At 39.9% G+C, this 22,205-nt stretch overlaps 1 protein-coding gene across 16 annotated transcripts in view; it reads left to right on the top strand.

The window, feature by feature from the left end:
• The window catches only part of MEF2C (myocyte enhancer factor 2C), a 219,266-nt gene that overhangs the window by 108,884 nt on the left and 88,177 nt on the right, over window positions 1–22,205 (top strand). For all 16 annotated transcript variants that reach the window (XM_061622149.1, XM_061622165.1, XM_061622130.1 and 13 more), the window contains one exon: window positions 5,080–5,283. In XM_061622149.1, the coding sequence (XP_061478133.1) occupies window positions 5,080–5,283 (204 nt within the window). The remainder of the gene's footprint in view (window positions 1–5,079; window positions 5,284–22,205) is intronic.

Below are 22,205 nucleotides of genomic sequence, written 5' to 3'. Positions count from 1 at the left end.
ACAAGTGAACAATCTGTGTACCTGTGTACACAAATAGTTGGAACTGTACAAATCCACAAGTTAACACTGCTTCAGACAAATGTGTAGAGACAGATTGTACCTGTGTCCAGTGTAACATGTGAGCAAGTCTTTTTGTACTCGTTATCAGGGTGATGAAATAATGGCAGAAGGGTGGATAGTGGGTTTTCCATCCAGCATGTTCAGTGCTTATGGATGGCGTGAGACTTCTAATCTACTGGTCTTCAACTGGAAGGGCAGGCCCTATAAATGAGTCATGACTGCCCCATTTTCTGTTTTTGTTTTCTCTAAGTTAAACACACGGAAAGACAAGGGGTTCACATGCTTCTAATAACTGTATAGCAGAAGTGATTTTCATCAGGAGCAGCTTTCCTCCTGCATGGCAAGCTCCACTTTTTCACTTCTACGTAACTGGTTGTCATCCTTTACAACCAGTCATCCTAGACAGGAAAAGAAAAAGATGGACATAAATAGAATATAAATTAATATGGGTCTCATGTTTCAGGTTGGGATTAAAGGTGGGTCTTATCTTGGGTCTGTTACAGTTGAAAATGATTGCTCTAATCCATGATAAAGTTTGTGGGAGTGATAGTTTTTCCTGAATGAAAATATAGGGAAAGTGAAGACTTCCTGGGCTGTTCTCTCCAGTACAGCCAGCTATATGTTTTAAGTTGGATCCCTGCATTGAGCACGGGGTTGGACTTGATGGCCTTATAGGCCCTTCCAACTCTGCTATTCTGTGATTCTACATGCTTGGGGCTTTAGTGGCCTTTTTTTGCTGAGCTTTTCCATAATGAAGGACATAGTAAGGCAAATGATAGAGAACTGCCATTAGAAAGCATTAAATCCTGATGTCTCATACAGATCATTGTTAAGCTTCCCACTGCTATCCCAGTGCATTTCAGTAGCCATTCAGAAGGGCCATACTTCTTCTGTTTGGGCATTTGAGGACAAACCCCAAAGGCCACTGCATCAACAATGTGTCGTTGGTTTTATGCATTCTAAAGGCCTTTTGAAATGTATTGGAATAATAAATTTAAAAAGCAGTGTATCTCTATTACCATTTCAAATGAATAAGCACTTTTCAATTGCCATTGGAAAAAGAAGAATGCAAGAGTAGTTTCTGCCTAACAGATTGTGACCTGCAGAACTGCAATCCAGTAAGAGAGAATTGGGCAAGCTTCAACTTTCCTGTGGGTGATCTATAACTTGATAGTCCTAGAGAGTGGGCTCAGGGTTGGGCATGGGGTAAAGATAGAAGCACATGGATATTTGCTTCCATAGGACCTAGCATATTTTTAATGGGACCTATGGAGATCAGCCCCATCCACAGCAAAGTTAAGCCTGTTTAGTCCCACCTGCATCTGATCTTCAAACCTGTTCCTAGGTCATGTGCTACTGGAGTTAAACACTGTTGTATACCTATTGGCATGTAAATCATAGTTGTCATATAATGCAGTCAAGCGAACTTGTTGGATAGTTGATAGCTGAAAATTGGATGAAATCCAATTGTCCCTGTTTTGACTGGATGGTGGCTCAAGCGGTCCCTGAAAAAAGCTCAGGGGTGGGGGAAGAGTACCATCCTTGTGGTGCAGTTTTTCTGTAAAAATATTTTTGTATGCATTGAAAACAAAAAGATTGAGAGGGCAACATGGAACATCATTTGATCTACGTTGTGGGGGAAATGTGCAGTGAATTGGCATCTAGCTGGTGGGATTATATGGACTTAATGGCACGTTTTCCATGGCATGACCAGCTGAGATTTCATGGCAGACTGGGGTAGCAGTTAGCATTAGCTTAGCCTGCATAATGCATGTAAGAAGATAAAATGACAGCTTTATGAGCCATGTACAATGGAGTCTTTTTCATTTAGCAGAGATCCATGTGCAGAAGTAGTTTTACTTTAGCATTAAATAGCTGAAAGTAACTAGCATCTAATGAAGTAGCCTTACACCATGTGTACTCAGGACTATGATTTTTGTCATTACGTGCTATCTTTGATTTGACAACTAAGTGCTGTAGAAACTGGCAGTGGTGTTTATCTCACAAATAAACAATACCATAGAAAGAAAAAGTGAATTTTGCATTTTTGTTTGGGAGGCAGTTTTGTACAGAAATCTTTTTTCCATCCAATGTGTTGTTTGTTTTTATTGGGAACAGGGTCACTTTAAAATAGGCAAGAAAAAATACCGTTTTTATGTGCAGATCTTCCATAAAAGTAGGATGAGGAACCTGTGGCCCTCCAGATGTTTTTGAATTTGAACTCCCATCAGCCCCAGGCAGATGGCCAATGGGCAGAAATGATGGGAGTTGTAGTTCAAAGACATCTGAAGGGACACAGTTTCTCCATGCCTTCAATAAGGTAATGACTCTGCATGGTAGAGGTACAAAAAGTTAAATGCACAAAGAGCTGCCATGGTCTTTTCTGCACAACATTTATGTGTATTTCCCAAAGCAAAGCATATGTAATTCTCCAGTACAGTGGTGTGTATAGGGAAAGGATATCTCAAGTTGAGAACATGATTTTTCATGCAAAAGTTCTCAGATTCAGTCCCTAGCATTTTCAGGTTGGGCTGGGGAAGGATCCTGTTTGAGGCTCTTGCTAGCCACTCGTAAGTCAGTGTACACATAATGCGAAACCTTGGGTAACGTTAACTATAGTTATGCTAACTATAATTAATAAACCATAGTTAAAGCTGAGTGGTTGGACAGACGGACCCTTAAACCTTGGTTTACACAAGAATAGTTAAAAGCACTAGTGAGAGCAGCTGAGCCTTGAGAACAGTTTGACTTTTTTTTTTTTTGCTGCTCTTCACTCACAGCTTTGTAGCCTTTGGATGGTGACGGCTCCTTAAACGGTTAAGGAGGTCTGGGTTCGCATGTAACACTAAACTGTGGTTAGCATTAGTAAGATTTATAAACTAACTACAAACTTGATTAACAACCCACCTTTAACCATAGTCAATGAATCATAATTAAACACCTGGGCTCACTCATAACACTAAGCCATGGTTTAATAAGCCATGGTTTGATCAACCACGTTTTAGCATTGTATGAGAACCAGTGCCAATAAGTTGGGTCTTCATTGTGGGTGACAGGGCCGGCTCCAGGAATGCCGGGGCCCTTGGGCATCAGCTTGCCCTGAGCTCTGCTGTGCGTGCGCATGCGCACACCCCACCACACCCCCACCTACCTGTCTCCTGTCTTTTACTATTGCCATTAACCAAGATGGCAGCCACGGTTTCCCTAAGGGGATGAAGCCTCCGCTGCCATCTTTGTTGATGGCATGCATGTGTGCTACGCGCGTGCATCTCTGCCATCAACTAAGATGGCGGCAGGGGCTTCACTACCTTAGGGAAACCATGGCCGCCATCTTTGTTAAGGGCAGCAGTAAAAGACAGTAGACAGGTAAGTGGGGAGACGTGGGGGCCTCGGATCACGGAAGGGGAGTGGAGGGGCAGCTTAGGGGCCCCCTGTAGCTCCAGGGGCCCCCTGTAGCTCCAGGGGCCATCAGGCCAGTGCCCAACCTGGCCACACTTTAGAACCGGCCCTGGTGGGTGATATTGAGCTAGATGGGCCAATAGTCTGACACTGTATGAGGCAGCTTTCTGTTACACAGCCACAAGAGTGGCTGTATACTATAGCCAGCATGTATTTTTCACATTCCACAATGTTAAATTGAAAATACCCCCCATGCCATTCTGATGCTTCCCTTAAGCTCATTTCAAAACAAAGCCTTACAAAACGTATAGCCCTAAATTCAGAAACGCTTGCTTAACAACCCTCTAAATTTTCAGGGCGATACAACAAAATAGTCAGAGAGAATCAAGAGTTCAAAGTGTAAAAAGAGAGAGGAAAAAAATAGAGGGGAAAAAGAAGCACGTTACCAAATTCTTCCAAGCTGCACAGGAAGTGGATTGGACTGTGAAAGACCATCCCAAATTGTTTGCATTTTTACAAATTTGTAGGGCAGTACAATATCTCAGAGAGGGGGTCAGGTCTCCTGCTCCCCTGGTGCATTCACTATAGCTGCCCAATTTCCCTGCTTCTTAAAGTTTGATAGAAATATCTGTTGGCTATAGGCACATTATTAAACTGCAAGGTTTTTTTTGCCTATTGGTGAATATACCTATTTTTTTGTACTTGATATCAAATGGGAAATGGCCCTCAGCGTATATTCCTGTATCTACGACTGGAATCAAAGCAACTATTATAAGAGTTTCTCTTCAAAATTAATTACAAAAAGCTGGCATTAATTTGTCTCATTCTGATTAATTTACTTGAACATTATCATAACTAGTAAACTCATTTTTATTGTCTCAGAGGGAGACAAAAAGAGGAGGAGGAAGCTGGGAAGGCAGAGGTGGAAGAAAAGTTCAGGTCCTTAATCCATTGTAATTTAATTTTGTACTGTAATGTACAAGTGCATATATATGCCTGACTCATTGGCCCTTATATCAGCTACTTTTTTTCTTTTTCTTGCTAACTTTGGAAGATATGAAGTGAAATAAAATGAAAGTGTTATCCTTTGTACATTTGATAATTGTGCAAAGCTAAAATAAGTAATGTTACTGATACAGGAGTCAGCTTAGTGGCAGGGGCAGCTTCATGTGCAAAAGAATCTGTTCTCCCCGTTAAAGAGAATCCATTAAAAATATTGCTCTGACTTCAGTCAAGGTGGCAAATTTTTGTCGCGGAGAAGCAAAAGTACATGTTTCTGAAAATACATGAAACAATTTGTGTACAGGAAACATTATGTTGAATTGCCTTATTATGCAGAGGGTTCTAATGCTAATATTCTAAGCATGTAAATAAGAACAGAAACACCCAACGAAGATTGATCATTATGCTACTGCCTTTCTTGAACATTAAGCATTGTTCATATGTCTTTCCTCAGTTACTTAAAAAGATATTTATATTCTGTGTTGGCACTATATTTAGGTTGGCTGGTTCACTTCCCGCCTGAACTTGTTAAAAGCCCAGAAATTATAGTAACTGCAAAGTAACATTTCATGAAAAGCAAGAGAGACAGATGTGATTTTTTCCTTTTTTTTTTTTTAGGTGACATTTACGAAGAGGAAATTTGGGTTAATGAAGAAGGCTTATGAGCTGAGTGTTCTGTGTGACTGTGAGATTGCTCTAATAATCTTCAATAGCACCAACAAACTGTTTCAGTATGCCAGCACTGATATGGACAAGGTGTTGCTGAAGTATACAGAGTACAATGAGCCACACGAGAGTCGAACGAATTCAGATATTGTTGAGGTAAGAATACATCTGTTATAAAAAAATGCAATACTTTCCCATGATACTGACTTTATTTTCCTCATGTCAATTACTTGAGGATGTTCAAATGAAATTGTTACATGTTTTATTCTGCAAGTCACAAATTATGGAATTCAGGATAAAATGCTGTGTTACTTGAGTCACGTTTCCCTAATTAATTTTGCTTATGTTTTTTGTTTATCAATAATGCACTCCTGTCCATTAAAGAAACCCTTTCTTACTGTCAAGCACAAGAATACAAGTCATCACCTTATTTAAATCATGGATTGGCATTTGAAGACGTTCCTTTTGCCATCCAAAATACTTTGTAAAGTGGTTGCAAGTTAAACATCATACAAGGGTCTCATAATGCAAAGTAAGCCAGGTTTTTATACATTTGGCTCATATGTGATCTTTTTTATTTCATTTTTTATTATCTATTTAAAAAATAAAATAAAAATAAAAACAGGGATGGATGGCAAACTTAAAGTAACATGATAAACAGTCGAAAAGCAAATTATGAGCCCCAGATTTCTCAAAAGACCAATGACAGGTCCTGCTGCATTTGATGTTCTGAGGTATACAAAATAAAGTCTCATCACACCATGTGAATGCATGCGGTTTAGCTTTGCCTTGAATCGATCTTAAAGAAAGTGTATTTTTTTCCAAAACGGCAATGTTCCAGGGCTCACATGTGACCTTGATGTATTGTTCAGTATATTTTGAAATAAATATTTTGTTGCTTTGCAGAGGAAAAAAAATAGAAGAGCATTGATTCTCAAATGTTTTGTATTTCTTGTTTGCTGCCATTGATTTACTCTGTAATTTTATGACAGTTCTTTTAAGTAAAGATGTAAACAGATAGGTGAGTCACCTCACCCAGCCTTAACGTTCTTTGACAAATACTTATTTCAGTGTAACGATCTCAGGGAGTTTTGCTGCTGAATACAGTGGAGCAACAATTTAAGTGCCTGTCTGCCTGATGGCTTCCTGCATTTTTGGTTATATGTGTTAATGCAAATCTAGAAGTGCACAAAACAATCCCGCAAAAAAGAAGTTTCTACTTTCCTTCCCTGTGGTAACTACTACCCATGCTGATGCTTTGGTTGATCTGCCATCAAGGGTGGCTTAGGAAGTACATGGGTAACACATATTTTGAAGATTCAGAGTCTGCAGAGTTGTACTCATAAATGAATAAGAATGTTACCTATTGCTCTTGTTTTTGAACCACTTACTTCCATTGAATTTAGTGAGAGTAAACTAAGATGACACAAAAACAGTGACTGGCAATCACATAGGTTTTGGTAAGATTTGGTTTTCATTTTTTGTCTCCTTCTGAAGGGAATGAGTTCCCATTGTCATAACTTTGCACTGCTTTTTAGGACCTTAGCAGTTACAACAGACCATTAAGATAAATGTCCTTTTAAGTAGAGATGTTATCCCAGTTTTAAAGCTTCACAGAAAGTCCTCTCCTCTCATTCTAGGTAAGGGCGTTGTCAGCAGTGGTAGTGCGAGGAGATGGGAATCAGTGATAGTAATCCCCTCTTCTTCCTGGTAGCCCCACCCTCAGACCCCTTTGGCATCTGCCATGTATTTTATAGGCAGATGGCTGTCCTTGGTGTGCCTGAAAGATGCTCTGGCACTTCAGCAAAAGTCCTCCCCTCTTGTTTGGAGCCGGGGGAGGTGTCATCTGCAGCGGCAGTGGAAAGCAGACAGCGTCCAGGGAGTGAAGACTTCAGAAAAAAAAATTCTTTACTGTTTGTAGCCCCCTCTGGATTACTTCATGGCCCCCCTGGGGGTCCTGGCCCCCAGGTTGGGAACCACTGTCCTAGAGCTCTTGGACTTAACAGTCCTCCTCCCTCCTGTATTTCCTTGAGGCTTGTCATGCCCTAACATTGACTCCTTCATAAACCTGCACCAGCCTGCCATGCCCCACCCTTGTATCCCTTTCATGGCCTAATAAGTGTACTTCTACAAAGATGTTTTCTGGAACATTGCGAACAATTGGGATTGTTTTTGTGGAATTTAGTTGACCAGCCAAGTCAGACTTACTTTCCCCCCTTTATTTCAAAACAGAGTTGACCAGGCATTCCAAGGCAGATAAAGAAGGAAAAAGCTACCATGCGAAGGTTGCATTTGGGCATAATGATAAATTATGGTGTAGCATTATGATAATGAGTCTGTGTGAATCTTGGATTTCCACATTTCCTCTGGTGCAACTACAAGGAAAAGATCACAAGCTTTTTTTGTTTTTGATTAACAACAATTTAATAATACTTCCAAACCTTATACTGTGTTTAATCTTAACTATAATTTATCTGAAATAAGTTAGTGTAATAACTCATAGTTTGAAGCTGGCTTTTTGCAAAAACTGTAGCTTAAATTAACCACAGTTTGTCACCTTTGGACAACATGACAAGCTGCAGTTAATCAGAAACTGAAGCAAAACCTTCCAAATTCCTGCTCACAGTTGTACTGGAAGAAGAGGAAGAGAGTCTCTGAGTCCAAGGCTCTTATAGGCTCAATCAGGGCCGGGCCCAGACATGCCGGGGCCCTTGGGCACCAGCTTGCTCTGGCACCTGGCACCTGGCACATACACATGTGCGTGTGCCCAGGGCCAGACCCAGACACGCTGGAGCCCTTGGGCAAAAGCCTGCCCCAGTGCTCCCCTTCCACGATTCGCACACGGTGAGAGCTTCAGGACTCCGCTATTCCCTTGCTTAACTTACCTTTTTCTGCGGTTGCGCACGTGGCAGTGCCCTTAAGAAATATGGCGGCTGAGGTTTCCCTAAGGAGCTGAAGCCTCTGCCGCCATCTTGGTTCATGGCAGGGATGTGAGTGCACACCGCTGCGTGTGCAACCACAGAAAAAGGTAAGTTAAGCAAGGGAATGGCTGAGCCCCAAAGCTCTCGCCGTGCGATCCGCGGCAGGAATTGCAGAAGGGGAGCAGAGGGGCCCCTCGGGCTCCTGTAACCTTAGGGGCCCTCGGGCCAGTGCCCCACCTGGCCACCCCTTGGAACCGGCCCTGGGCTCAGTCCTATCATGATAAAACACCACTCACTTCTGCTGCATGTGGGTTGCTGCTGCTGGGATTCATTGCCTATTGTTTCCTCATCCTTACCTCCCTATATTCTGTCAGCAGCAGCAAATACATGTGCAATAAGATGCTACAGATAAGTCCTATCCACCTCAGGTAGAGTGTTGCCCCCACCGCTGTTAGGCCTAAGGTTAACTAGGCTGTGCTGTTAGTGATAGGTTAGAGATAACTAGGCTCTCTCTTAGGTTGCTCATGGCTGTAATTTCCTACAATGTACAAAAAGTGCCTTTCTCCCTGTATGATTGAGATTCAAGGATGATGCTTTGAGTTTCTAAAAAACTAGCGTAAATGTGAGACGGGCGGAATATTTGAAAAATTTTTGAGAGGGTAAAACTTATACATCCTGACCCCCCCACACAGAGAGAGAGAGAGTTCTACACAAAACATTAGCTGTGTTTTGTGACAATGTGCACAGTAGGGAATTGGGTGTGCAGTTGTGGTTCACATATTTGTGTCAACAAAGGTTTTGGACTGTTCCTACCCAAAAAGCAATAGATTAAATGGTTAAGCAATAATTACACAAAAGAGAGACAAAATGCCTTATGTATTGTTTCTCCCCATATGGCTTGCTAGTAGCTAAAATAGCTTACTAACTTGAAAGGATGTGATTTTCTATATTCAGACTAAGTATGGAGTGCAGAGGTCACTCTGGATTCAGCACTGTTTCAGGGTCAGAGGAAATAGTTCTGTAGCATGTGTGGGTGTTTAGGAGGAAAAAAGAATCTTTACATTAGCAAAAAAGGGGGGAAATCTTCAGTGTAATTATATTGTTTTACTTGATAATTAGCATCACTGTTGCCAGTACAATGAAGCAAGAAAACAAAAGCTGAAGAGGCAGGCAGCTTTGCACACAAAAGTAGCTTGAACACATGTCTTAGTGCAGAATAAAGAATTGCTGTCTTTTAGATATTTAAATGTATCAGTGAAATGCTAAAAAGAAAAGCGTATCCCACAAATATCATACTCTTTTAAGGCAGCCAGCATTGTTTGACAGTGACCTTGTTTGACTGCAATACTAAGCAAACCATGGCTTAGTGTGAATGAGCAGACATGCAGGCCCCAGAGAGGAGGTTGTGCTCACTTTGCTCCTCCTCAGGTCATTTGGTGCTGTGCTGAACTAAGCCATGGTTTGACTTAGTGTGTTGTCTGAACCCGGGTTTAGCTTGCTCAGACAAACTGCAAGTAAACCATAAAACAAATCTTGGTTACAGCTCTTGGTTTGTCTGGAGCTCAAGCTAAACCACGAGCTCAAGTTTGGTTTAGCGCAGTGCAGCAGCAGAATGGGCAGGGAGAAGTAAAGTGGCACAACCTCTTTGGAAGCCCACACATTTGTTCATTCGTCCTATGCCATGGTTTGGCTTAGCATTACTTGTGAACCATGATCCCAAGAATATGATGCTTATCTTTTCATACTACAGGGTTTAAGGTAGGTCTTTTCAGACTTTCAGGAGAACAAATAGTTGCCTACTAATCTGATAATAATCCTTGTGATTGTTTAACTGACTTTGTGAATCCACACAAGCTGAACATTTTACTACATATTACCATCTGGTGTGTAGTTCTGTCTTCTCCACCATTTTTTACTATAATACAGATTACTGAGCACATGTGTGCTGATCAGGCTATGAATTTCTGTTCTGCCTATTTCTAAAATGGAGTTTCAACATAGTGAATTCATATTGAGCAGCTTAATACTGTGACATTGGCCAGTGTGGAATAATTTGATGCAATTTCACTTGTAAACTATGTATGTGGGAACTGCATGGAAGGGTTAGGGGTGTATGTGATAGGAAGTGTGTTTTTGATTCTCAAGACCCATGTATGACTGTTCCTCACAACACACTCTGACAACATGCATCCATTTATTATTCATCTTAAAGGAATTCTGCTGGAGTTAATCACACAGAACACTTTCTATCAAATGATAGAAACTACAGTGGGACTATGTATGATATACAGTAGAACTTTATTTTTTAAAAAAAATTGGAGTGAGATTTATCTCAGTGTTCTTTGCTTCTCTGACAGGGTTTACACAGCAAATTCAGGTATTAGACATGACAAAGCAAAAATAATCACTGAAGATTTTTGACCTTTTAAATAATAATACTTATTTATTTATTATTTTTATTTATTAAATTTATATACCGCCCGACTAGCAATAGCTCTCTGGGCGGTGAACATAAAACTTGTTACTGAAAGCACTAGCAGAATCATTCCTCCCACTTAACAGTGAATCAAAACATACATTTGGAACCTTTGAGTTGTCTAATCTAGTGACCTTAACTAGATTGGACAAAAATATAAACACAGTGAGCAGTCTTTTTTTTTTTTAAGTTTTACCTATGAAATGAATTTGCTTTGGGATTCTGAAGGCTTAGCATCTGGTGTGAAAATATCCTGGCCTTTTAATAAATCCCAGATAACGTGTTATTACTTAAGACTTTATTGTTCCATCTCTCCCTCCCCTCTCACACATTCTCATTGGCTGTATTTTTAATGTATACTCAAGCCTTCGCTTAGTTGTAGCATTCTAACTTCTTGTGTATTCTTCCCTAATTATGACCGCCTCCTCAATTCCCAAACCTTGTTACACAAAGAGCATTGCAAATCATTTCCATCCCTTGGATTTCAGTCTTTCTGATTCTGCATTTTCATTCTCACTCTTTCGTCACATAAATCGTGCTTCACTCTGCCTTCCAGACCATTGCTCACCCTTTTTGTTAGCTCCATTCCATCAATCTTTTACTTTTCTGCTATTTTCACAGTGCTTCACCCTTTCCCACCCTCACCAACCCACTCCTTTTTATCGAGCTGAGTCCATACTTGCTACTTTATAGTTGATTCCCTACTTCACTCAAATCTTTCATTTCCCTTCTAGAGCCTGCCTCTCCTTAATTGCGTGCGCACGCGCACACACACACACACACACACAACACATATATATATCTTTCAAACATGGTGGCACCCACAACTAACTCTGCTGGATCATACCTTTTTTTAAAAAATGCCGTTTTGATGATAATGGATTAGACCTTCATCTCCCATACTGTTATCTACAGACAGGGGAAGACATTCAATTTTGTTTACATTTTAATGAGAAACTGCCTAATTTACTTTTCTTGAACAAATACATGAACCAAAATATTTATTCCATGAGATTTTCACTTCTCCAAATTTTGTCATAGTTTTCCAACCAAAATTGATATATTGGAAGAAAGTGTGCATAAAGTTTCATATATTCATGAAAATAATATACATAAATGCTTCATGTTAGGAGAAAATGTGTACATTAGGAGAAATTTCAACTAATATGCTGGGAAATTTTCATGAGAATTTTTTTTTAAATCACAAATTGCTGTGGAGATGTGGAGAACTGAATTTAAGACCGGAAAAAAATAGAAACTGAGTGAAACTTAAATTGACAGATTTGTCCATCCCTGCTATTATCCTCCAGCTTCCAGCTACTTCTAACTTTCTTAAGGTCATGATGACACAAATAATTAACTTCACTTATACAACTGTTTTTCTTTCATGTTTCCACTTCTGTTTATTAGCTATTACCTTTTCAAGAGCATACTCTACAACAAACCTGCCTTCTCGCTGACCTTAGCAACTTTCACAGGGGAGGTACCAGTGTTTCAAATCTATTAGCAAGAAAAACACCCTGAAACATAGCACATACAGTTGCCCCCTGAGGCCCACCTTCTGAACCTCAGGGGTAGAGCCTGTAAGCTGAAGTGTAGTGCCTGTAAGGCATGGGATGGAAGCTTGGTGGGATGGGATAGAGTTTGATGGGAACAAGGGATGGCACCTGTGGTTCAAGCGTCAGAGTTTAACTGAGCCTAGTAGCTCAGAGTGGAACATCATGAAAATGGGATGAAGCTAACAGCAAAAGTTCTTAAGCCAAGGAGAAAATAGGCTGTCCTCTTTGTTCTCTCTCCTCACCCTGCAATTTTAGTCCTTCCTCTAAAGACTTGAGAAGGCTACAAACCTAACATTTTAGGTTTGTTTGTTTGTTTGTTTTACATTTATTTCCCAAGGAGTCAAGGCGGTCAAGGTTAAACCAACAGACATTGCAACCATTAAAGCATAGCATTTTTAGGGACATAATAAGTAAGAGCTTCAGATGCAATTCTCCATGGTTACAACCCATCTCTCTGCAAAATCAATGGTAAACCTCTCATTGATTTTAATGGTGTTGCATTTCATTCCCTACATAGACAATTTTATAGTAAGGGCGATTACAACCATAGCTGCCTGCATTATAGTGCTGTTAAATTTAAGAACTTATGTTGTATAATGGCTTAGAGTGTGACACGTGAGCCAGGAAGTCACCAGTCAAATTCACTTTGGCCTCACTAGGCAACCTTCAGTAATTCTCCTCTCCCCAACTCTGCAATATGGTGATATTACTGATCTACCATGCAGAGTTGTAATAAAAATAACTGAGATAATGGCCTGATTCAGAGGTAACAATCTTGGTCTAACAGACCACGGTGCCTGCATGCTCCACCCTTGCCCCTCTCATTCCCTCATGCACCCAGCTTTAACAGTTCTATCATGGTGCATTAAATCACAGTTTCCTGTAATATCCGATCTGGGAAACTATGGTCTCATCTGTGTTTATGAAACCAAGATCAGATCCTGGTACAAAGAAATACTGTGGTTTAATAAACCCTAGAAGTCTTGAATTAAGGCACATGAGAGAACAGAAGAGGGAACATATGGACAAACAACTTGTATTCAAATTACTCTCCAAGAAACCTATAGCTCCTGAAAACTCATCAGTGAGAAGATTAGTAATGGTGAACAAGTTGCACTAACTGACCACTCTAAATCTTTTCTACCTGCAGCAGAAGAAAAGTTTTGCTTGTATACTAACTGGGGGCACTATCAGTTCACACAGGGCTATTGTGAGATCCAGTACAGGTCTGACCAGTGTCCAGTGTAAACTGAGTACACTTTCTGGAATATTTCACAAATTTTTATGAGTGTGGAAAGAATTCGAAGACAGGAAGCTTTAAAGCCACTGGTGTATTATCACAATGGCTATACAGCGTGTAAGATACTGTAACATTTGATAGGACAATATACACAGTAGTGGCAAGTATGATGGGATGGAGCCATGGTACTAGTATCTCTGCTGCTTACCTGAGCAGGGCTGGGGCAGGGGAGCACAGCAGTACAGTTGCAGCCATGCAGATGGCCCAACAGGCCCATCACCATCTGGGACTTCCCCAGCTCTGTCCAAGTAACTGGCAGTAATGCCAGTGTCAGGAGGGCAGTTCTACCCCACCACATGTGTCACTATTGGATATACACACAACCTAGCACTCATATTAATAGTAGGTGAACTTCTTTTAGTAAGAGTGCTGGGTAGTGTGTCTATTCTTCCAAGTGAAGTTAACTGCACCAGCAGTGATATTGTAAGTGCCATGAGAAAATGCTTGTGCATATTAAATATAAGTGAGCAAGTTTGTAAAGATGACTGTTGGCAATGGAAAGAGAACCCATATTTTCTAAAGGAACATGAAACCAATGTCAGTTTACAATGGGCATCTCTTTAAAGGTTTGTTTGCTTTGTGTTGGGTAATGAATGCCTTAACAGTGAAGTTCAGTTGTTGATTAAAATTAAACAGAGTTTTTATTTAAGTAGCAATGTAACAACAGAAATGACCTGTTGGAAAAAACTCTTGTATACTGGGATACTGCAGGGTTCAGTGTTACAGCTTGTGTTCAGAAAAGTTGAAAACAGTTAGGCACTAGTTGCCATTTAGATTGCATCAAGAGTACATATCCATGACTTCCTGCATGTGATATATTATGTTTGAAATAAATGACACAATCCCATTTTGCTGATTGACTTATTACATTTTTGTTGCATCAAACCTTTCTTGCAATGGAGCCTATAGCATACCTAAGATTAGTTACTTGGTAGGAGGTTGTGAATGAGATGGAGGCAGAAAAAAACCTCTGTCAATTATTTCTAAAGGTCACAGAGCTAATAACTAGCTGAGAGGTTAATTAGATTCTGAAAGTGTTTTTATATCAATTAATACTCTTAGCTGTATATCCATAGTAAATAAGCACCTCTCACTATTTCAGCTTGTGAACCTTTGTTCTCTTACTCTTAGTGGCCCTAGACATGATAGAAATACATAGGAGACATGAAATGCAAAATCTTCACAGTCCCTGTTTCCATACTTCTGCACCACATCCAAAACAGAATTGTTGCCTGTTTCCTCTATTGTGAGATGCTCAAAGACTCCCAGGAATGTGTGCATTTCACTATGCAAGTTTCATAGGCAGTGAAGCAAAGCATCTCTCCACCATTTCCGCAATCCTTTCTGAAGTTGTTGTCTAGAGGAGTTCCATTTGACTGAACTATTCCTCAGACAGTGGATTCCAGCCTAATTTATATACAGTAGTGTGCAGAGAGAGAGAGATTGTATCCCACATATGTTAACTTTGTTGCAATTAGGTAAAGGGACTAGAGAGGTGATTCAAAGACGTCTTAGAAAACGTGAGTTTTAAGGATGTGAGTTGTCTCATGAAGGCATTCCAGGAGGCAGTTCCAGGCATAAGAGCAGGAAGAGCAAATGGGTGGAGTCATTTCAGGGAGTCGGAGACCTTGGCAGAGCTGAGGGTGGTCGAACTGGTTGAACAAAAGTCGTAGGCAGGGATGTGTCAGGGAAATAAGCACAGAGAGATAAGGGGCAAGGCCATGTAGGGTTTTGAATTTGAGGACAAGAAACTTGTGCAATATCAGGAAGCAGGTGGGAGGCCAGGGAAGAGATTTAAGAAGGGGAGTCACATGGGCAGAGCAACAAGAGAGGTAAATAATTTTGGAAGCAGGATGTTGAATGGATACAAGTGGGGAAAGATGAGAGAATGGAAGACCATTCTTTCAACAAGCCTTTTAAGTTGAGACCTTATCCCAGTCTGCGTCTGTGTTGGAATTGCTTTTTAATATGTTTTTAACCTTTAAAAAAAAAAAAGATGGCTTGGAAGCTTTTAAAAAATGTTTTTAAAGATGTTTTGTTTTAATGTATTTTAAAGTCTGTTTTTATGATGTTTTAAAGTGTTTTTGGTGCTTTTGTTTGCTGCACTGGTCTACTAGGAGAAAGGGCAGGATATAAATCAAATAATAAATAAGACATCTGCAGTAAGTAAGGCAAGATTTTTTCAAGGCATGGATAAGAGCAGTGGTGGCAGGTGCCCATTGGAACTGGTAGCGCAGAAGGCAGAGAGACTAATAGTAGGTGAAGGTGAAGCCAATGATAGGCAGAAGCAGAGCCAATGACAGATGGAACCAACTATTCCTGGTTTTGTCCTCATCCTCTCTGCTGAGTTCTACAAAGACAACACTAAGACTAAGAAGAAGGAAGCTGACAGGCAGTGCCATCCCCTAGACTGGTTGTAAGTAAGAAGGTGGGCACGTGAGGACTGACTGAGGGCAAACTGAGGTTGGTGAGCTGGAAGATAGAGTGGAAGGCCTTTTGGTTTTGTCATGTTGCTTCTTCTTTTACAACATGACTTGGCAACTGTCTGAATTTGGGGGGGCAACAGAGAAAACCCAGGCTTAATGCCTGATGAACAAGGTGGATGGTTGGTGTTCTCAATAGGTAAGGAGAGTGAATGAACCTTGGAAGAAAGATCATAAGTTCAAGCTTGGACATACAGAGGTTCAGGCAATGTTGAAGCAGAAATATTAGAGAGGGAGTTGGAGATGTGGGACTGAATGGAGGGTGGAAGAACTGAGGTAGAGAGACAGAGCTGGGTACTGAAAGCCATAGGATTTGATGGGACTATCCAGGGACAAAATAAATAAAGAGAATAGTAGACAGCCAAGTATACTTCTGCACTAGAAGTCTCTTTTCTGAGGTGTAGCCTTTTACTGTGAGCCTTAATTTCCAAATAGGGGAACTTTCAAAGAAATGTGAAATCTTAGCTGGCAATCATTTCAGATGCATCAGATTTAATAGACTCCAAAATTTTAGATGCTGAGCACTGTTAGGGTGGAAGGCCTCTCTACAAGGGAAACATATAGTATCCGATTCCAGGTACTTTCATTTCCCTTGTAATGAAAATATGAGGTGACAATAGTACATACACCCAGGTAATTTTATATTCTTTACACACACATTCACATACAGCAGGCTCCAAACCTGCATATATGGAGACAAAAGGACCGGGAGGGTTCATTTTCAGGGAAGTACAGGAGGGGCTAAGCAACTTCTCCATTCCACCTGTTGATCCTTCCTGTATGTGACACCCCCCCCCCAAATCCTGACGTTTGCCTTATGGTGGTGTATAAACATATTTGCTGAGATAATGAGTAGCTTGTGCGTACTTAAAAATTTAGTTCCATTGAAATCACTGGGCCTTATGTCCAAGTAAATATGTTTTGAGTCAATCATTAGTTCCAGTTGACTTCAGTAGGACTGGCACACAAATTTGGGGTCTAATTGGTATTTTCAATGGGACTTACTTTTTGATTCATCTAGATTTATAAGTAGACTGGGTGCTAGATTGTAACTTCAGTTTGCATGCCATTGACTCAGGAGCAGGCCATTTTAAAATTTATCCTACTACTATGAGAAAGCTGTGGATACAGTTTTTGGGTTAGAGCCAGTAGGGTTGAAAGTTAAGCAAATTACATGTTTCTCTGGATTATCACTGTTCTGTTTTAAGCTGGAACAAATCTGAAGCACTTTTCAGCAGTTATTTGCTTTGAAAAGTAGAAAATCTGGTCAACTAGTTATGAAATCGCTGCAGGAAACAGTAGAAATGGAACAGTATATATATATATATATAGTCTCGTGCTGCAAAAGCAACCAAGATGAATCTGATGAATCCATTTGCTTTAATTTTGGTGGAAGGGAAGTAAGTTTATGCAAGCTGGATCTTTGCATTTGTCAGGTCCTACCTTTAATTTTCTTGACTTTTCCACTCTTGTTAACCATCCTATGAGGCAAAAGGTTGGGTGGGGTGGTGATGGAGTGTTTTATAGTTAATTCACCATATGTAAAAACTAGGTCTTCAGTCAGTATTGTGTACTGCTAGTTCTGCTTCACAGATAAGTGTTTATTCTTCAAGGCATAAGATATCTGGCACAGAAGCTAGAAAAAAATATTACACATTTATGCAACATTCTTATAACCTAATAGCTCTACTGTTTTGTTCTGAGGTTTTTCTCCCTCCCCCCCAATCTAGTCACTGGATAAGGTTCTTTGTTTTTGTAGTCACTGTTTCACATAATAACAGCTTGTTGTGTTTGGGTCTGTTTGCCAGAGGCTAGGTTTATTTTTAAATCCTTGAACTTTTTGAGTTTTTTATTTTTATTTTTTTCCAAGATTGGAAGCAGCTGAAATGCCTAGAGTTACAGGTTGAAAAGCTTCCTTTACAATATGAGAAAAAGGAAGCTACAATTTCCCCCTCCCCCTTTTGTGCTGCTTGCTTTTTATTTTTTTAATTTTTCCTAACAAATGTCTCTAACTGGTAGTTGCCTAAAAATAGAAAACCACCTAACTAAAAATAGCTTGGCTTTCAGTCTTGCCAAGGAAAATGGGAGAGGAATGGGCGTGGACTTGAAGGCTGAGTAATCCAGCTCTATTCATTCAGAGATCCCTTTGAGAATGTAGCTGATGATAAAGTGTGCCCCCCCCCCCAAAAAAAGCCACAGGCCTCACTTGCTCTCTTCAGACTCCTAGGTGCCAATAAACATTTTAGCCCAAGGATATATTTTTTTCTCAGAGTTGTAAACATTTTATGAAAGACAAGGCTTTGTTTCACAGGAGCTAACGTTGCTGTCAAAAATAGCTGGCTTTTCCTAAAGCCTTCCTCCGTTTCCCTCCAGCCCCCCTCCTGCTTTCCACAAAGGCTTATTTTGTGGGGGGGGTCAGATACATACTGGCAGTGTGTGCAACAAAGAGACAACCTAACATTTTATTAATTTAATAACTCATTGACTCTGGATATGTTCAGACCTTGCTTTCAATACTTGCCCAAGTGAGAAAAACAGTATTTCTTTTCTGAGTTTTTAATTGATGGGTTGTTATAATTTCCTAATTAACTCTTACACTGCCTCAAATCGGCTTCAGGGTTTCTCTGAGCTGAGAAATCAGTGTATAGAGTAGCATGAAATGCAGAACAGCAAACTATATATAGCCATATATACACATACATATACACATATATATACATATATACGCACACAAACACCCAGCATCTGTGGTAAAGTGGAATGAAAAGTGTTCATTTAATTTGAGGGAACATGGGGCATCTCTGTCCCTTATTTAGACAGTTTCTTACCCCGCTTGCATTTGTTTTGGATTTTTAACTTCCTCAAAGAACTTTGGAAAGTATGTGTGCGAAAGTTCTCGGTTTGGAAATGTGTTAGTTATTTATCTTGGTTCTGATAACACAAAATCAATACTGTATTGATGCATACAGTGTGCAAGAGACTTTTTAAAAAAAGTCAAGGTTTGAAGGGTGGATTGAGAAGGCAAGTTTTTATGTTCAGGTTTTTGTATATAGCTTTTAACTTGCACAGAGGACTAACAGAAAGTTTAAAGCTACAGTGTGGTTTCAAAGAGCTTTCCTTGAGCTTTTGCTTTTGGACTTTTAATTAAAGTAATCTTGACAAATATATTAGCTGGGTGTGTAGAAATGTCAGCAGAGTTCAGGAGGTTATTTGGGCCTGTGTATTGTTATGTTCAGTTCCTGTAATGCTGATGATGATAAGACTCTGAAGACAAAGGACAATAATTGATGAGAGGGGACTTAAATCACCCCAGAAGAATCAGAGCCCTTGTATCTATGCACATTAACTCTTTTGGTCGCTTTCCTTCTTGCAAGGAATTTTGTCAGTGCATGTTGCAGCCCTCCCTTACCCCCCCCCGCAGCTACTGCTTTTTGTATTTGAGGCGAGGCAGACCACAAGTGACCTCTTTATGCAGTAAACAGGGTGTGATTGTGTCTGTATGGTGTATTAGTAATTACTGAGGCTGAATTCTCATATTGTATCTTAACTGCTTGAATGGAAAAATAGGATACACGACCCTGTGCAGCTATTTCCAACTTCATAGTGATCTACTTATTGCTGTGTTAGAGATACAATGGTTTTTATGAGCAAATTCATTTTTCATTTTTTATCATTAAGACATTCCTGTTACGCATAGTAAATTCATGGTTTGAACGTTTACATGATGTTTCTGTATAGGACTATTCAAAAGAAGCTTAGAAGAGCCACGTCTACTAACTCATGTATGTGTTATCCACGAGCTGTAACCAAGGTTTGTTCTTGGTTTATGGCTTGTGGTTTGTCCGGAAGACCACAAGTCCAAGTCCAGACAACTTGCTAACCCAAGCCATGGCTCAGCACAGTGCAATAGCAGAAGACCAGGGAGGAATGAGGTGGCCACTATCTCTTCCCTGGGAGCACCACGGTCACACATTTGTGCTAAGACATAGCTTGGCTTGTTGTGATGTGCAAACCAGGCCACTATGTGTGAATGAAATGTCTGAAGACTTTTTGTCTTGTTTCTGTTGTATAGTCTGGTATCCAGAGTGTGCAATGACCTGAGGCCATTGCCAGATCCTTTCTACTCTCAGATGGGCATTCTTCCTCTACCTTTCCGTTTTGAAAGTAACTGGTTTAGTGATTAGCAAAACATGGATGCAGTTCTAATTTAAAAAAAATAATTTTCAAAGTTTCAGTAATTTATTTTGAAAAGTATAATACCACTCAGATGTTTTGGTTGAAATAAGACTGGTTTTAGCTGAGTAAGATTTGGAACATGCCATGTTTTAGGGATGGATCAGAGCCCGGGAATGCAAGAGTGACTGACCTTATATGGCTAAACAAGTGAGATAACAGGCCTCATTCTTTACAGCAGCCTCTGGATCTTAGGAGGGCAGGAACAACTTATCAGATGTTATTGTTGGGAGCGCTGCACAAAGTGCAGGTGGCTTGTCTGTAGGCTGGTGGAAGCCATGTCAGTCAGACTTTGAGTGAGCCTTGTGTGATGCCCAGCTTGACATTATAGACATAGATTCATCTCACATCCTAACCATTTCAATGTTCCTCTCTCTTTGAGTATACCTAGGGACCCACACCATGGAGACAAGGGCAAAGAACCCCACAGAAGTCAGGATCAAAAGTATGGATATGTATATATGGAAAAGAAGTACATGTGCAGATGGAAGTTCCTGCTGCTGAAAGACAAGCAGCTATGCAGTTTTAAAAGAGGATTATCTGTTTGCAAATGGGAACCATTCCACAGAAAAGGGAAAGGCAAAGCCCCAGCTATATAAACAGTTGTTTTCCACATGTAATGTGCATAGCTGGAACCTGGCTCAAGGTTTAATTTTGAAGACTTCAGCAGATAGTCAACATATTTCCAGTCTTTTCTCTCCAACCATGACAGCTAGTGTCTGACCATTTTCAAAATGAGAAAGGGGGTGGCTGTTAAAAATTGGGGCCTGGCAATTGCACAGCCCTGCTCATGAGAGAAGACAGAATACTTCACTGTTCTTCAAATGTAGCCACCTCCATAGTTTTCCTGAGTCAATTGTGGATAACTTGCTCTTGAGTTCCCTTAGGGTTCTTGCCTTCAGGTTTTATACTTTTGGCAAAAACCTGGTTAAACTTCAAAATATGCTGACTTTTCCCTTTGTTACAGTAAACAAATGTTAATTATTTATTTGTGTTCTATATAATTTGCATCCATACTTGAATTAAGTAATGAATTAAGTAGATGGTATTGATTGGACTCCATTTGCCTTCTGAGAGGTCTCTAAATGCATGTCATGGGTTTACCTAAAGCTTAAGTTGAAATTAACACAAGTTGTCAAATACACGGTCATGTAAAAGTTTCAGTTATGTTTGCTTTGTTAACCCAGATGCTTAACAATCATAAGGCCAATGATCAGAATAAGCAGTTTTACATTATTATTATTATTGCTTATATGTTAATTGTTTAATGCTGTTTAAATAGACAATCATGATTTGAAGTGGCATTATCTAGATGCTTTATTGTTTTAGCAAATCACCATGGATCTTCTTTTTTATGCTCAGCAATTAATGATCAAGCAAATGTACCAGTAAAAGAAGTCTACCCAAATTTATTTTGAATAATTTAATGCCTTTGCAATAGAAGCTGGCATTAAAGGTAAAAATCTTTGATGTATTGGATATGCATGCATTATAAAGGTCTCAAACCCACTTATTTACATCATCCTGTGCAACCTAAAGACAACTATAATTACATTTTATAGAGCCCTATTATATATAAAAAAGTGCATGCACTTTACGTTAGGGTTGTTAAAGCATGAGTTTATTTCTTTGATCAAGCATTACAGCACAGAGGCTGTTCAAAGGAAGTAAATTATAGAATAGTCGATAAGAGTTTTTTAAACAACACGCAGCTGCTATAGATTGACTCAAAGGAGATCAAAATCTTGACGGAGAAGCAATTCCTAATGGATTTGTTTGTGTGCGTGTGTGTGTGTGTGTGTGTGGAGAGAGGGTTAGTTCATTGCCACAATAGGACCATATGTATAATATGACCAAGCCTAAAAAGTACATAATGTGTGCTTCCAGTGTGTGTAATTGAGGCACTTAATATTGGTTATTACATGGTTTTAGTGTGTTCAAACTGGTATCAGCACAGTGACAGCTTTATTTCTCACCCCCACTCTGCTCTCAGCAGCTATAAAATGTGTATGCTAGCAGTGGAATTTTTTATTTTTGTTTTAATGGTATATGAAAATGACATTGATTCTGAAAATGTACATTTCCTGAAACACACCTAGTGGGCAA

Source organism: Rhineura floridana, chromosome 1, assembly GCF_030035675.1.
Source record: "Rhineura floridana isolate rRhiFlo1 chromosome 1, rRhiFlo1.hap2, whole genome shotgun sequence".
Lineage (NCBI taxonomy): Eukaryota > Metazoa > Chordata > Lepidosauria > Squamata > Rhineuridae > Rhineura > Rhineura floridana.
This window is presented reverse-complemented; position numbering and strand designations above follow the sequence as displayed.